The sequence below is a fragment of the Vulpes vulpes genome, chromosome 11 (genome assembly GCF_048418805.1).
Source record: "Vulpes vulpes isolate BD-2025 chromosome 11, VulVul3, whole genome shotgun sequence".
NCBI classification, from domain to species: domain Eukaryota; kingdom Metazoa; phylum Chordata; class Mammalia; order Carnivora; family Canidae; genus Vulpes; species Vulpes vulpes.
The window spans coordinates 8,858,791-8,874,590 of NC_132790.1; the positions used below are offsets into that span (position 1 = coordinate 8,858,791).

Genomic DNA, 15,800 nt, shown 5'->3' on the forward strand with positions numbered 1-15,800 from the left:
ATTAAATTTGGGGGGAGTCAGAAGTTTTATGCATATTTTCAAGTGTGTGGGGATTGGAACCCCTAACCTCAATGTTGTTCAAGGGTCAACTGTAATTAAATATGTGAGAGAACAAGGCTAATCAAACTTAATACATTCTAAGGTCTGTGTATTATTCCAAAGAAGAATAAACCCACTAATATTTTGAGGTCAAGTATGAATGTTAAAAATTTATAGATGACCACCTACAAAGTGAGTGTATAATCCAAAGTAGTAGAGGAAATTAAAGAAAGTTTATTTGATCCAATAGAAAGCAGAAAAGAAAAAAAAAAAAAAAAGAAAACCTCACTAAATAGAATAATAAATATATTTAAATCAAGACTAATCAGGGATGCCTGGGAGGCTCAGGGTGTGATCCTGGAATCCTGGGATTGAGGCCCACATCAGGCTCCCTGCATGGAGCCTCCTTCTGTCTCTGCCTGTGTCTCTGCCTCTTTCTCTGTGTCTCTCATGAATAAATAAAATTTTAAAGACTAATCAGAATATACTACTTTATAAATATAAAATTATGAAATATTAAATTGTGGCATTAAAACATACCTAGAAAAATTATTTTTTAAAGACTTTAAGGAGGAAGAACTGAGTTAAGAAAATAACACACACACAAAAAAAATAACACAGCAAACAGGTCAAATTAAGGCACTGGTGAAAGAAATATTTATCCAAATCAAATCAAAAGCATTTATTTTTTTTTTATTTATTTAAGATAGTCACAGAGAGAGAGAGAGAGGCAGAGACACAGGCAGAGGGAGAAGCAGGCTCCATGCACCCGGAGCCCGACGTGGGATTCGATCCCGGGTCTCCAGGATCGCGCCCTGGGCCAAAGGCAGGCGCTAAACCGCTGTGCCACACAGGGATCCCCTAAAAGCACTTTTTTTTTTTTTTTTAATTTTTATTTATTTATGATAGTCATACAGAGAGAGAGAGAGGCAGAGACACAGGCAGAGGGAAAAGCAGGCTCCATGCACCAGGAGCCCGACGTGGGATTTGATCCCAGGTCTCCAGGATCATGCCCTGGGCCAAAGGCAGGCGCTAAACCGCTGCGCCACCCAGGGATCCCAAAAGCACTTATTTTTAAAAGTAAAACATGGGCAGCCATGATGGCTTAGCGGTTTAGTGCCGCCTTCAACCCAGGGTGTGATCCTGAAGGCCCGGGATTATGTCCCACATCGGGCTCCCTGCACGGAGTCTGTTTCTCCCTCCACCTGTGTCTCTGTCTCTGTCTGTCTCTGTCTCTGTCTTTCTCTCTCTCTCTCTCTCTCTGTTTCTAATAAATAAATCAAATCTTAAAAAAAAAAAGTAAAACACTATGATATGAGAAGTTTATCTTGGGAAAAGGAAGCACTGTAATTGAGAGAGGTGTCTTCTGGTGCATTTACCAGAGTGGTAGTAATTACACGGATGTGTTCACTATTTGATGATCTATTGAGCTATAAACATATATTCTGTAAAATTTTTCTGTGTATGTTATAAATACCTAGGTATATTCTGTATCATTTCTCTGCATATGACATATATACTTAAAACATTTAAGAAATATTTTAAAGTATACAATAAGTTTTATCATGATTAAAAATTATTTTACTATGACCCTTGAAGCATAAAGTAAATAGAAGGGTGCATTAAATGTTTTTAATCCGTGAATAATTGAATAAATTAACAAATGGTCCTTATTCCCTATAAAATGAGTTATTAACATTATGGAAAGATTTGTACATATGACACAATTAGAAAACACTGCAAGAAGTAGAAAGTTTTAAATGTGCAGTAGGTATTAAATGTTCAAGTTCAGGAAAGAAAAAGATTGGCGTGGCCTAAGTAATAGTTTAAACCACATATTATATAATTTTACTTACATGAAAAATCTGAAATAAACATATCTATGTAATTAGAAAGTACATTAGTGGTTGCCTGGGACTGAAGTGTGTGTGAGCAGGAATGAGTTTCTTTTGGGGGTGATGAAAATGTTCTGTATTATATTGTAGTAATGGTTTCACAACTCTTTGAATATACTAAAATCCAGTGAATTATACACTTCAAATGGATGGATTTTATAGTATGTGATTTATATCTTAATAATGCTGTTGTTTAAAAAATCACACTAAGTTAAAGTTATCCAGATAAGAGAAACACTCATTGACTTTTAAAACAGCTATTTGCTATGTGTATTATTTTATGACAGGTAGCTTAATCCATGAACAGAAGACTATAGGAATAAGAAAAGATAGGAAAATACCAACAAAATGAAAGTTGTGCAGCTATATTAATATCAGAAAAATAGACAAGGGAAAATAAGCATGATTAGAAATAAGATGTACATAATGATTACATAATGATAGTAGGTTTATATTTACCACTAGAATCACCATGTTCTCCAATAATCCAACCATGGCAGCTTGTGGGATGGACACCCAACTTCTCTCCAATTAGGTAACGGAAACGGGCAGAGTCTAGATTACAACCACTTCCAAATACACGAGTTGCAGGTAAACCACTTAGCTTCCAGACCACATATGTCAAAATATCCACTAGGAGGAACAATTCATTAAAAAAAAAAAAAAAAAAAAGTAATGGTAACTTCTACAATTCCCTTTGCTGAATAAATAGTCTTTTTTGAACTTTTATTTTTATTATTTTTTTCTTAAGTAGTCTCCATGCCCAGCATGGATGGGGCTTAAACTCATGACCCAAAGTCAAGGCCTGAGCTGAGATCGAGAATTGGATACTTAACCAACTGAGCCACCTAGGTGCTCCTAGATGAATGGTCTTAAAATCAAATACAGATTCCTTGGAGTTCAAAGTAAAGCAAGTCAAACAAATAAGGACTCTCACATAAATGTTAGAAAGGTTGAATTATTTATGATAATTTTAAAACAAAAAAATACCCTTCTTTTGAGATAATGTATGTACCTATCTATGTATTAAATAAGCAGTCAATTAATTAATTCTACCTCTTTAAGTACACCTAGATTTTGCCTCTCCCTCACCACAGCTTCATCTAACCTATCAGCATCTCCTGCCCAGAATGAGGCCACATGCATGACCAGGACTATATGAAGATGCAAATGACAAAATTCAACATTCATTCATGATTTAAAAAAAAAAACAACTTTCTGGGGCATCTGGGTGGCTCAGTTGAGCATCAGACTCTTGATTTAGGCTCAGGTTATGAAATGGTAGCCCCATCAAATCTCAGGATTATGAAATGGAGCCTCAAGTGTAGCTCGGTGCCCAGTGCAGAGTCTGCTTGAGATTCTCTCTCTCCCTTTACTCCTCCCCCTCTGCTCACACAGGCTCTTTCTCTCTAAATAAATAAATAAAATATTTAAACACACACACTCACACACACACCAACTTTCTGCAAAAATGGAAAGAAGGGAATTTCATTAAAAACCCACATTAAACATCATACTCAATGATGAAAGAAGACTAAATGCTTTCCCCACAAAAAAAAAAAAAAAAAGAATTAGGCAAGTATGAGCCCTCTCAATATTTGTGCAAGGGTGACATGTGCCACTAACACCAGAGGATATAGATATAAATAGTATTTATTGGAGAGAATCTTAGAAGCAGAGAAAGAACCACATTTTGTACACTGAACTCTCATTATTCCACAGCATAGGTTAGGCAGGGATCTTCTGTATATAATATAGCCAAGTGCAGAGGAGCCTCCTTTGGCTAGCAGGCTGGGTGTTCTCTAGAAACTCCTCTAAGAGGAAGAACAAGTTCTACCACCACATGGTTACATATCTATAAGTTAGCTTTGGAAGAAGAAAAAAAAAAACACTTAGTTTCCTTAAGTAACAAGAAATTTATCAAGGAATATCCAGGTTTAGCAACAATAGTAAGGAGTATGTATTGCTAGGACCAAAGTCTACATACTAAGCGCCCCAGAAAGAACCTTGCCTGCCAGGAAGGCTGATACCAGCTTAAGACCTTGCTGTTGCTCCACAAGCTGGCACCATTCAGCTGATACAGCTCTTTGTTAAGCTACCAGAAGGAGGAAGGAAACAAGCCTCTAGAATCATGCAGATTTGTCTCTCATTACTACTTACATTTACTGTTGTATTAGAGGTCCTAACCAGTGAAATAAGGCAAGAAAATAAAAAGGTCTTCAAATTGGAAAGAATAAAAATTAGTAAAACTGCATTTACAGATGATAATATACACAGAATATCCTAAAATTTTGAATAAAATTACTAGAATTAGTAAGTGAACTTAGCAACATTTTCAAGATACAAAGTCAATATGAAAAAAGCAATAGTATTTCTATATACTAACAATAACCAATGGGAAAATGAAAGGTAAATACAACTCTCAATCATAGCATCAAAAATATGAAATGCATAGAGATAATTTAATAAAATTTGTATAAGCTCTGTATCCTGAAAACTATAAAAGCTTGCTAAAAGAGAATAAAGAAGACATACCTACATGAAGAGATATTCCATATTCATGGACTGGAAGACTCAATAGTGTTCAGATACACTCTCCAAATTATAGATCTATATATTAGATGTAGATCTACATAGATCTATAGATCTAACACAATCCCACTTAATATCTCAGCATGTGTTTTTTATAGAAATGAATGAGCTAATTGTAAGATTTACATGAAAATGAGAGACGCCTGAGGGGCTTAGCAGTTGAGCGGCTGCCTTTGGCTCAAGGTGTGATCCCAGTCCCGGGATCAAGTCCTGCGTTGATCTGCATTGATCTCCCTGTGGGGAGCCTGCTTCTTCCTCTATGTCTCTGCCTCTGTCTGTGTCTCTCATGAATAAATAATAAAATTAAATTAAAAAACCAAAGATTTATGTGAAATGAAAACAAAACATAATATCCAAAGTAATTTTAGAAAAGAACAGAGAAAAAAGGAACAAAGAGAATTTACATTAACTAACTTGAAGATTTACTGTAATCAAGATAGTGTGATAATAACAAAAGAATATATATGGGGATCAATGAAAAAATAAAGAATCTAGAAACAGACTCGTATATATGATAATTTTCAAAAAAGTTCTCAATGAAATTCAAATGGGAAAAAAATATTTTCAACAAATGTTGGTAGAAAAAGTGGATTATCATTGAAAAAAATGACACCTTATATCAAACACAAAAATTAGTATGAGTTACAGTCCTAAATATAAAAGATAAAATGATAAAACTTATAGAAAATAGTAAAGGAGAAATCTTCAAACATAAGGTGTGCTAAAGGTTTCTTAGTTAAAAGTCAAAAGAGCGGGGATCCCTGGGTGGCGCAGAGGTTTGGCGCCTGCCTTTGGCCCAGGGCGCGATCCTGGAGACCCGGGATCGAATCCCACATCGGGCTCCCGGTGCATGGAGCCTGCTTCTCCCTCTGCCTATGTCTCTGCCTCTCTCTCTCTCTCTCTGTGACTATCATAAATAAATAAAAATTAAAAAAAAAAAAGTCAAAAGAGCATAGGGGCATTTGGGGGGCTCAATCGGTTGAGCAACTGACTCTTGATATCTGGCTTAGGTCATGATCTCAGGGTCCTGAGATCAAGCCCCTCCTTTGGCTCTGTGCTGAGTGCTGAGTCTGCTTAAGATCCTTTCCCTCTATGCATCCTACCCTCACTCATGCTCATTCTCTCTCTCTGAGATAAAAAAAATAAATCTTTTAAAAATAATAATTAAAAAAATCAAAAGAGCATTAAACAGTTGCCTCTATCCAGCTGTCTACCTGGTGGGGATGCTGTGGCTGGACTGCAGGCTGAGGCAGCTTGAGTTTGGACATGGGGCCCCAGCCTCCACCCAGCTTCCCTTAGATGCTGAGATGCCCAAGAAAGCTGGTGCTCTGAACAGGGTAAGAGCCAGAGCAAGGAACCAGAGACACCATTTCCTCCCTTAGGTCCTGTGGCAGTTGATCCTAAAGGTTGTGTCACTATAACCATCCATGCCAAACCCGGGTCCAAACAAAAGGCTGTAACCAGTAAAAGGCAAACCCTTTTACAAAATATCCTCACTCCTTAAGGATACAGTCTGCCCTGATTTCATTTCAAATGTGACAGCAGAAGCTGTGAGCATGGCCATTGAAGAAGCATCCCTCACCCACGCAGTTGGAAGGGAAGGGAAGGCTAATGCTGAACTCTGTCAGTACCTTTCCAAGGTCTTGGAGCTCAGAAAGAGTGATGTGGTTTTTTTTTTTTTTTTTTTTTTATTTTTTATTTATGATAGTCACACACACAGAGAGAGAGAGAGAGAGGCAGAGACATAGGCAGAGGGAGAAGCAGGCTCCATGCACCGGGAGCCCGATGTGGGATTTGATCCCGGGTCTCCGGGATCGCGCCCTGGGCCAAAGGCAGGCGCTAAACCGCTGCGCCACCCAGGGATCCCTGTGATGTGGTTTTAGATAAGAGTGGTAAATCTCGTGAAAAAAGTGTTGAAACTATTAGCTTCCACAACAGCAGAAGTGATTTTAGAGAAATTAAAGCAGCAAGTTGATTAAAAGGTTATGAGAAATAAATACCTTGGTTTTAAATATACAATGCAAATTATAGTGATTTGGTCAGGTAAATAACAAGTTCACTACCTTTGCTAATCAGAATCAAAGGAGTTGTATGCTTTTGTCTAAGTACCTGAGAAATGTACTGGTAGACAAAACATTTAAAAATACAAAATCCCCAAGAAGGACCAATAATAAAAAGTACTAATGGTGACAGAAAAAAAAAAGAGCATAAAACATAAATAAGAAATTCATAAACTGGATTTCACCAAATGACATACTTTAATCTTTGAAAAATATCATTAAGAACACAAAAAGGCAAGCTGAGAAAAACTTACAAAATATTTATACCTGACAAAGGGACTTGTATTCAGTATATATAAGAACTCTTATAATTCAACAATTAAAGGTTGAGTTATAGGTCAAAAGAATTAAAGGTCATAAGATCTAGTTTTTAAATATTAACAAAAGATATTAATAGACCATTCATAAAAGAAAATATAGTGATAACCAAGGAACACATGAAAAATGTCAACAGCTTTGATCATGAATGGAGTATAGTTCATTAAAACCGTAATGATATTAGAATGACTAAAACTGAAAAGAGTGACAATACCAAATGTTGGCAAGGATGTGGAGCAAGCAGAACTCTATTTGAGTGTTGATGGGAATGTAAAATGGAACAATCACTTTGAAAAACTGTTTGGCAGCTTCTAACAAAGTTAAACATATATGTACCATATAAGCCATCCATTTTACTCCCAGGTATTTACCCAGAGAAATAATGACATATACCCATGAAAATACTTGTTCACAAATGAATTCAGCAGTTCTAATTATTTAAAAAAAGCTAGAAATAACCTAAATATCTATCAGTGGATAAATGGATATGAATGGATAAACAAAAGAGGATTTTAAATTATTTAAAAGAATTACTCTTCAGCAGTAAAAAAAAAAGAACAAATCACTGATACACAGAGTAACAGGGGTGAATCCCAAAATATTCATGCTAGGTGAAAGAAACCAGGCAAAAAAGATTACATCCAGTATGATTCCGTGATATGAGATTCCAGAAAATGGGGCCATAGTAGAATAAGGGACAGACTGCAAAGGGACACGAGAAAAATTTCAGAGGTAATGGAAGTGTACTTATCTTGATTATGGCGGTGGTTTCATGAGTGATTACATCTATCAATACTCACTGTGGAATGATGTCAGAAACACAGCCAATAATGTTTACCTTCTCACCACCCACCCCTCAAAACCAACAATCTGGCATCTACCTATGGATGGATGTGCCTTTGTTGGAGCTGTAGGAACCCAGAAGTAGACTCACTCACCCATGTGTCAGGCATGTAGTAGGCACAGAGGCCTCAGTCCCTGCTGTGGACCCTGCAATGGCCCATAAGGCAATTTCAGTCCCATTTTGCTGTAGTCCAGATCATCCTGGAAAACAGTGTCTTAGACAATACGCCCATGAACAAGACAGCATTTCTGGAAGTTCAGGTTCCCAGCAGAGAGGTCCCAGCACACCAGTGGGGCAAAATAATATGAATTTGGATGCATTGGAGAAGATAAGAAGAACAATTTTGCTTTACTTGTGTATCACTCTTCCCCCAAGGTAGAAGAGCTCAGTGCCAAAAGAGATCCTCTTATCTCATTATTTCTCCCACAAAGGAAAGTCAGAGTGTGTGAGTAAGCATCTACCTTTACTAGCTATGCAAACTGCTGCCAAAGAAGCCCATTTCTCTCTCACCCCATGCAGAGTATTGAGTCCTGAGCTTCAGGACTAGGGAATGAGAAGCTAAGACAGTAGCAGACAGGACACTCAAGGGGGCATTATGGGACATAGATTCTACTAAATGTGTAGTGGACTCCATCAGGAAGTCTGCCCGTGAGTGACGGGGGATGCCTTGCCAGTGGATCCCCCTAACTAACCCACAGGCAACCCCAGCATGTCACACACTCACCCCCACACACCTCCCACTGTGGTCAGCTCCCTGTATGTATTCTCAATGGTAAGAGCGAGCATCAGCAAACAGCTAGTGAGCATAGGTCTAAATTTGTGAGTCAGAAAGAGACTGCAAACTTCATTTTAAGTCACATTCTTGGGAAAGCAAGAGAGGCTGTCAGCACCTGGCCTACTATATTGAGGGTCAAAATAAGGCATAGAAGCTTAAGAGTTCCACCGGGGTGTAAGATGTGTAGAGCAGGCATATACATAGGTCTGCGAAAGCTTCAGAATCCTTAGCAGGGCCAACAGAAGACATTTCTGTCCTGAACTAAGTTGGTAAAGATTAGAGGAGGTTACAGCTACTTCAAATGTAAAGACAGTACCACAAGACTTCAAGGAACATAAAAATATCAAGGAAACATGACACAACCAAAAGATCCCAATAATTTCCCACTAACCAATCCCAAAGACATGGAGATCTGTAATTTAGCAAACAAAGAATTCAAAATATCTGGTTTAAGGAACTACATGAACTACAAGAAAACATAGAAAGATAGTCCAGTGAAATCAGGAAAATAAAATGAGAAATATAACAAAGATTTAGAAATCATAAAAAAAGAACCAAATTCCAGAGTTGGAGAATCCAAGTGGAATGAAAACTGCAACAGATAGAATCAACAACAGAATGGATCAAGAAGAAATAATCTTTTGAACTTAACAGATATATTCAGAATATTCTGCCTTAAAACATCAGAATACACATTCTTTTCAAGTGCATATGGAACAATCACCAGAGTAGATCATACACCAGGTCACAAAACAAATCTCAACAAATACAAAAAGATCGAAGTCATATCATGCACCTTTCTCAACAACAACATTGTGAAACTAGAAGTCAGCCACAAGAAAAAATTTGGGAGGACCACAAATACATGGAGGTTAAACAACATGCTACTAAACAATGAATGGGTCAACCAAGAAATCAAAGAAGAAATTTTAAAAAATGGATGATACAAATGAAAATGAAAATACAATGTTCCAAAACCTTTGAGATGTAGTAAAAGCAGTCCTAGTACGTAACTATACAGCAATAGACACCTACCTCAAGAAGCAAGAAAAATCTCAAATAAACAACCCAATCTTATACCTAAAGGAGCCAGAAAAAGAACAATAAACAAAGCATAAAGCCAGCAGAAGGAAGGAAATAATGAAGATTAGAGTAGAAATAAATGGCATAGAAACTAAAAACAAAACAAAACAAAACAAAAACAATAGAACAGATCAATGAAACCAGGAGCTAGTTCTTTAAAAAAAATTCTTTTTAAGATTTTATTTATTTATTCATGAGAGATACAGAGAGAGAGAAGCAGAGACACAGGCAGAGAGAGAGGCAGAGAGAGAGAGGCAGGCTCCATGCAGGGAGCCCGATGTGGGTCCCGATCCCAGGTCTCCAGGATCACACCCTGGGCCGAAGGCAAGTGCCAAACCGCTGAGCTGTCCAGGCATCTCAGAGATTATTTATTTATTCATGAGAGACACACACACAGAGAGGCAGAGACACAGGCAGAGAGAGAAGAGGCTCCATGCACTGGGAGCCCGACGTGGGATTCCATCCTGGGTCTCCAGGATCGCGCCCTGGGCCAAAGGCAGGCGCCAAACTGCTGCGCCACCCAGGGATCCCTCCCCTAGTTCTTTAAAAAAAATTAATATAATTGATAAACCTCTAGCCAGACATCAAAAAGAAAATAGAAAGGACCCAAATAAATAAAATCACAAATGAAAAAGGAGAAATAACAACCAACATCACAGAAATACAATTTTAAGAGAATATTATGAAAAACTATACACCAACATATTGGACAACCTAGAAGAAATGAGTTCCTAGAAACAAAAAAATTTACCAAAACCACAAGAATAGAAAGCTTGAACAAACTGGTAGCAGCAAAGAAATTAAATCAGTAATCAAAAAACTCCCAGCAAACAAAAGTCCACAACCAGATGGCTACACAGGCAAATTCTACCACTTAAAGAAGAGTTAATACTTATTCTTCTCCAACTATTCCAAAAACATAAAAGAAAAGAAAATTTCCAAATTCATTCTATGAAGTCAACATTACCCTAATACCAAAACCAAATAAAGACACCACTAAAAAAAAACGAGAGAGAGAGAGAGAACTACAGGCCAATACCTCTGATGAACACAGATGCAAAAATTCATAGTAAAATATTAGCAATCAAATCCAACAATACATTAAAAAAATAATTCACCACAATCAAGTGGGATTTATTCTTAGGTTGCAAGGGTAGTTCAATATTCTCAAATCATTCAATGTAATATATCACATTAATAAAAGAAAGTGTAAGAGGGCACCTGGGTAGCTCAGTAGTTGAGCATCTGCCTTCTCTGCCTCTCTCTGTGTCTCTCATGAATAAATAAATAAATAAAAATAAAAGGGTAGGAACCATGATCATTTCAATAGATGTAGAAAAAGCATTTCACAAAGCATGACATGCATTCATGATAAAAACCCTCAACAAAGTAAGTTTAGAGAGAACATACCTCAACATAATAAGGGCCATATATGAAAACCCCACAGCTACTATCATCCTCAAGGGGGGACATCTGAGAGCTTTTCTCTATGGCCAGGAACAAGACAGGGATGTCCACTCTCACCACTTTTATTCAACATAGTACTGGAAGTTCTAGCCACAGCCATCAGGCAACAAAAAGAAATAAAATGCATCCAAATCAGCAAGAAAAAAGAGAATCTTTCAGTATTTGCATGTAACATGATACTATATACAAAAAAAACAAAAGAACCCATAAAAAACCTGCTAGACCTGATAAACAAATTCAGTAAAGTCACAGGTATAAAATCAACATGCAAAAATCTGTTACATTTCTGCACACTAATAATGAAGCAGCAAAAGAGAAATTAAGGAATCAATCCCATTTACAATTGCAACAAAAGCAATAAGATAACTAGGAATAAACCTAAGCAAATAGATGAAATACCCATACTCTGAAAACTACAAAACACTGATGAAAGAAACTGATGATGACACAAAGAAATGGAAAAACATTCCATGCTCATGAATTGGAAGAACAAATATTGTTAAAATGTCATGCTATCCAAAGCAATCTAAACCTTTAATACAAAACCTATTAAATACCAATAGCATTTCTCACAGAGCTAAAACAATCCTAAAATTTGTACAGAACCATAAAAGATCCCAAGTAGCCAAAGCAACCTTGAAAAACCAAAGCAAACCTAGAAATATTGCAATTCTGGACTTCGAGTTATATTAAAAAGCTGTAGTGATCAAAACAGTATGGTGCTGGCACACAAAGAGACACATAGATTAATGAAATCAAACAGGAAACCCAAAAATAAACCCGAAACTATATGGTCAATTAATTTTTGACAAAGCAGGAAAGAATATCCAATGGGAAAAAGTTTTTTCAACAAATGATGTTGTGAAAACTGGACAACCACATGCAAAAAAAGAAAGAAACTTGTCCACTTTCTTATACCATACATAAAAATAAACTCAAAATGGATGAAAGACCTCAATGTGAGATAAGAAACCATTAAAATCCAAGAAGAAAGCACAGGTAGTAACCTCTTTTATATCAGCCATAGCAATTTCTTTCTAGATATGTCTCCTAAGGCAAAAGAAACCAAATCAAAAATAAACTATTGGGACTATATCAAAATAAACAGCTTCTGCACAGCGAAGGAAAAAAAAAACTAAAAGGCAACCTATGGAATAGGAAATATTTGCAAATGATGTATCTGATAAAGGGTTAGTATCCAAAATATATAAAGAACTTATAAATGGGGATCCCTGGGCTGCTCAGTGGTTTGGCACCTGCCTGCAGCCCAGGGCATGATCCTGCAGTCCCAGGATCAAGTCCCACATCAGGTTCCCTGTATGGAACCTGCTTCTCCCTCTGTCTGTGTCTCTGCCTCTCTCTCTCTCTCTCTCTCTGTGTGTGTGTGTCTCTCTCATGAATAAATACATAAAATCTTTAAAAAAATAAAAAATAAAAGAAATAAAAAATATTAAAAAAATAACTTATAAAACTGAACACCCCCCCCCAAATGAATAACCCAATTAACAAACAGGCAGAAGACATGAATAGACATGTTTCCAAAGATGACATACAGATGACCGACAGAAATGTGAAAACATACTCAACATCATTCATCATCAGGGACATGCAAGTCAAAACCACAATGAAATACCACCTCACACCTCTCAGAAAGGCTAAAATAAAAAATACAAGAAAAAACAGCAAGTGTTAGTGAGGATGTAGAGGCAAAAGAATATGTGTGCACTATTGGTAGGAATGTAAACTGGTACAGCCGCTGTGGAAAACCGTATGAAAGTTCCTCAAATATTAAAAACAGAAATGCCATATTATCCAATAATTCTACTATTGGGTATTTACCCAAATAAAATGAAAACACTGGGATCCCTGGGTGGCGCAGCAGTTTAGCGCCTGTCGTTGGCCCAGGGCGCGATCCTGGAGACCCGGAATGAATCCCACATCAGGCTCCTGGTGGATGGAGCCTGCTTCTCCCTCTGCCTATGTCTCTGCCTCTCTCTCTGTGTGTGACTATCATAAATAAAAATAATAATAAAATGAAATGAAAACACTAATTTATTTATTTTTTTAAAAGATTTTATTTATTGGACAGAGAGAGCACAAGCAGTGGGGAGCAGAAGGAAAGGGAGAAGCAGGCTCTCTGCTGAGCATGGAGCCTGATGTGGACTCGATCCCAAGATCCTGGGATCATGAACTGAGCTGAAGGGAGCCACCTTAACCAACTGAGCCACCCAGGTGTCCCCAGAACACTATTAAAAAGATACATGCACTCCTATATTTATTGCAGCATTATTTATAATAGCCAAGATATGGAAGCAATGTAAGTGTCATCAACAGGCAAATAGATAAGGAAAATGTAGTCTACAATGGAGTATTATGCATCTATAAAAAATAATATCATGCCATTTGAGAAAACATGGATGGACCTAGAGAATATTATGCTAACTGAAATAAATCAAACTGAGAAAGAGAAACAATATGATTCCATTCATAAGTGGAATACAAAAAAAAAAGAATAAACAAACCAAAAGCAGATTCAGACTGTGTATAATCAGACTCTGTATAAATACAGAGAACAAACTGATGGTTGCCAGAGGGGAGTGGAGTGGGGAGTTGGGCAAAATGGGTGAAGAGGGGGAGGACATACAGGCTTCTGGTTATGGAATGAATAAGTTATGGGAATAAAAGACAGCACAAGGAGAAAAAAAAGATGTGAGATACACATACACTTTAATATTCAGCTACAAGAAAAGGAAATTCTGACATTTGTGACAACATAACTGGATCTTGAGGGCATTACGTTAAGTGAAATAAGCCTGACAGAGACAGACAAATACAGTATGATGTCACTTACATGTGGAATCTAAAAAAGCCAAACTCATAAAAACAAAGAGGCAGTTGCCAAGGGCTGAGGAAGAGGGTAAATGGAGAGATGTTTATAGTTATAGTTATAGTTATAAAATGAATAAGTTCTAAGTATCTTATGTACAGCATGGTGATTATAGCTGACAATACTGTATTATATACTTAAAAGCTGCAAAGAGAGTAAATCTTAAATGTTTTTATCATAAAAAGGAAATGGTAATTATGTGAGATATTGGAAGTGTTAACTATCGTAATCATTTTGCAATATACAAGTGTATCAAATCATGATATTGTAGCCTTAAACTTACACATTGTATGTCAATTGTATCTCAACAAACCTGGAAAAAATTCATTGCATTATACATTCCCCTCAATAAAGTTGTTTTAAAAAAATGGTATGGAAAGATCATCTTTATTCAGTTAAATGGAGGATAAAAGACTTACCTGGGTTTGAAACAATAAGCATCTTACAGTCAGGACTATGTTGGACTACGGCAGGAATGATTGATTTCATGATGTTCACATTACGTTGCACCAGGGCAAGGCGACTTTCTCCCTCCTGTTGCCGTGCACCTGCTGTGACAATAACTAATTTGGAGTTTGCAGATACACTATAATCTAAAAGGAAACAGAAGGCAATACTTGGATCAAGAATGCCTAATTACTGCGTCTTACTTCTTTAAAACTCTACTGTATGACCTCGGTATTAAAGTGTTCATCTATCAGGGTGTCTGCGTGGCTCAGTTGGTTAAGTGTCTGCCTTTGGCTCAGGTCATGATCCCAGGAGGATCATGATCATCAAGCCCCACATTGGCTCCCTGCTCAGCAGGGAGTCTGCTTCACCCTCTCCCTTTTCCCCTCCTCCAGACTCTCTCTCTAATAAATAAATAAAATCTTTAAAAAAATAAAGTACTCATATATCAAAAATAAATAAAGTACACATCTTCCTTCATGTCTGGTATTTGCAGATGAACAGACTTTCCATGTGGTAATGTTACATTGCATAAACTGAAGGAGGCCTTGTTATTATGACTTACCAGTTTTCACATTTTTTCAAATAATAACATATCCTACCATCCCTTTCAGCCCACATTCTCATTTCTTTTTTTTTCTTTTTTTTTTCTTTAAGATTTTATTTCCTTATTCCTGAGAGACATAGAGAGAGGCAGAGACAGGAGAAGCAGGCTCCATGCAAGGAGCCTGAAATGGGACTTGATCCCAGGTATCTGGTAAAGCAAGTTCTCGTCACCTTGTTTTGTTTTGTTTTCAAGAATATCTTGTTGAATGGGCAGCCCAGGCCATCATCATGGTGAAGCTGAGCAAAGAGGCAAAGCAAACAGAGGCTGTGGCAGCTCTTCAAGAATGGCACATTTGGCATCCACTGGGACTTTAGTCTTCCTATGATTTACCAGGGATTTTAGAGGGGTGCGGATTCTGGAATGCCCGAACCAACTGTTTTGAACCTACTTGGGTGATAAAGGACTATTTGGTCATCTAGATTTGGAAGCAATCAATAGACAGGAACAAGAAAGGCATGCACACTAGCTGGGATAAGAGATGGGACGTCATTCACACATTCACCAGTTGGCTCGCACAGGCTTCTTACAACACAGATGCATCTGTGGCAGAGCAGAACCTCTACCGAATTATTTACGATAGACTGCATCAAGTGTTTTTAATAATTTTATGAAAAATGTCTATTCTTGGACCTCTGAATTTCTAAATGAATTTTAGAATGAATTTAGTGTGTACAACAACAACAAACTTTTTGGGCTTTTGACTATGGTTGCATATCATCTATATTCATGAGAAAAAATGGACATCTTACAATACTGAGACTTCTATATGCAAGGTCTATTTATGTA

General features: G+C 37.1%; 1 protein-coding gene and 1 pseudogene across 2 annotated transcripts in view; one reads left to right on the top strand and one right to left on the bottom strand.

Annotated features, from left to right (window-relative positions):
• LOC112911557 (L-lactate dehydrogenase C chain-like) overlaps positions 1-15,800 on the bottom strand; it is a 43,949-nt gene that overhangs the window by 10,972 nt on the left and 17,177 nt on the right. The window contains exons 4-5 of one of the 2 annotated variants that reach the window (XM_025988169.2): positions 14,380-14,553; positions 2,394-2,567 (exon numbers count right to left, since the gene is read on the bottom strand). In XM_025988169.2, the coding sequence (XP_025843954.1) occupies positions 2,394-2,567; positions 14,380-14,553 (348 nt within the window). The remainder of the gene's footprint in view (positions 1-2,393; positions 2,568-14,379; positions 14,554-15,800) is intronic. The other variant, XM_072725447.1, reaches the window with a different exon arrangement.
• LOC112911558 (mitochondrial import receptor subunit TOM7 homolog) lies at positions 15,242-15,410 on the top strand (annotated as a pseudogene).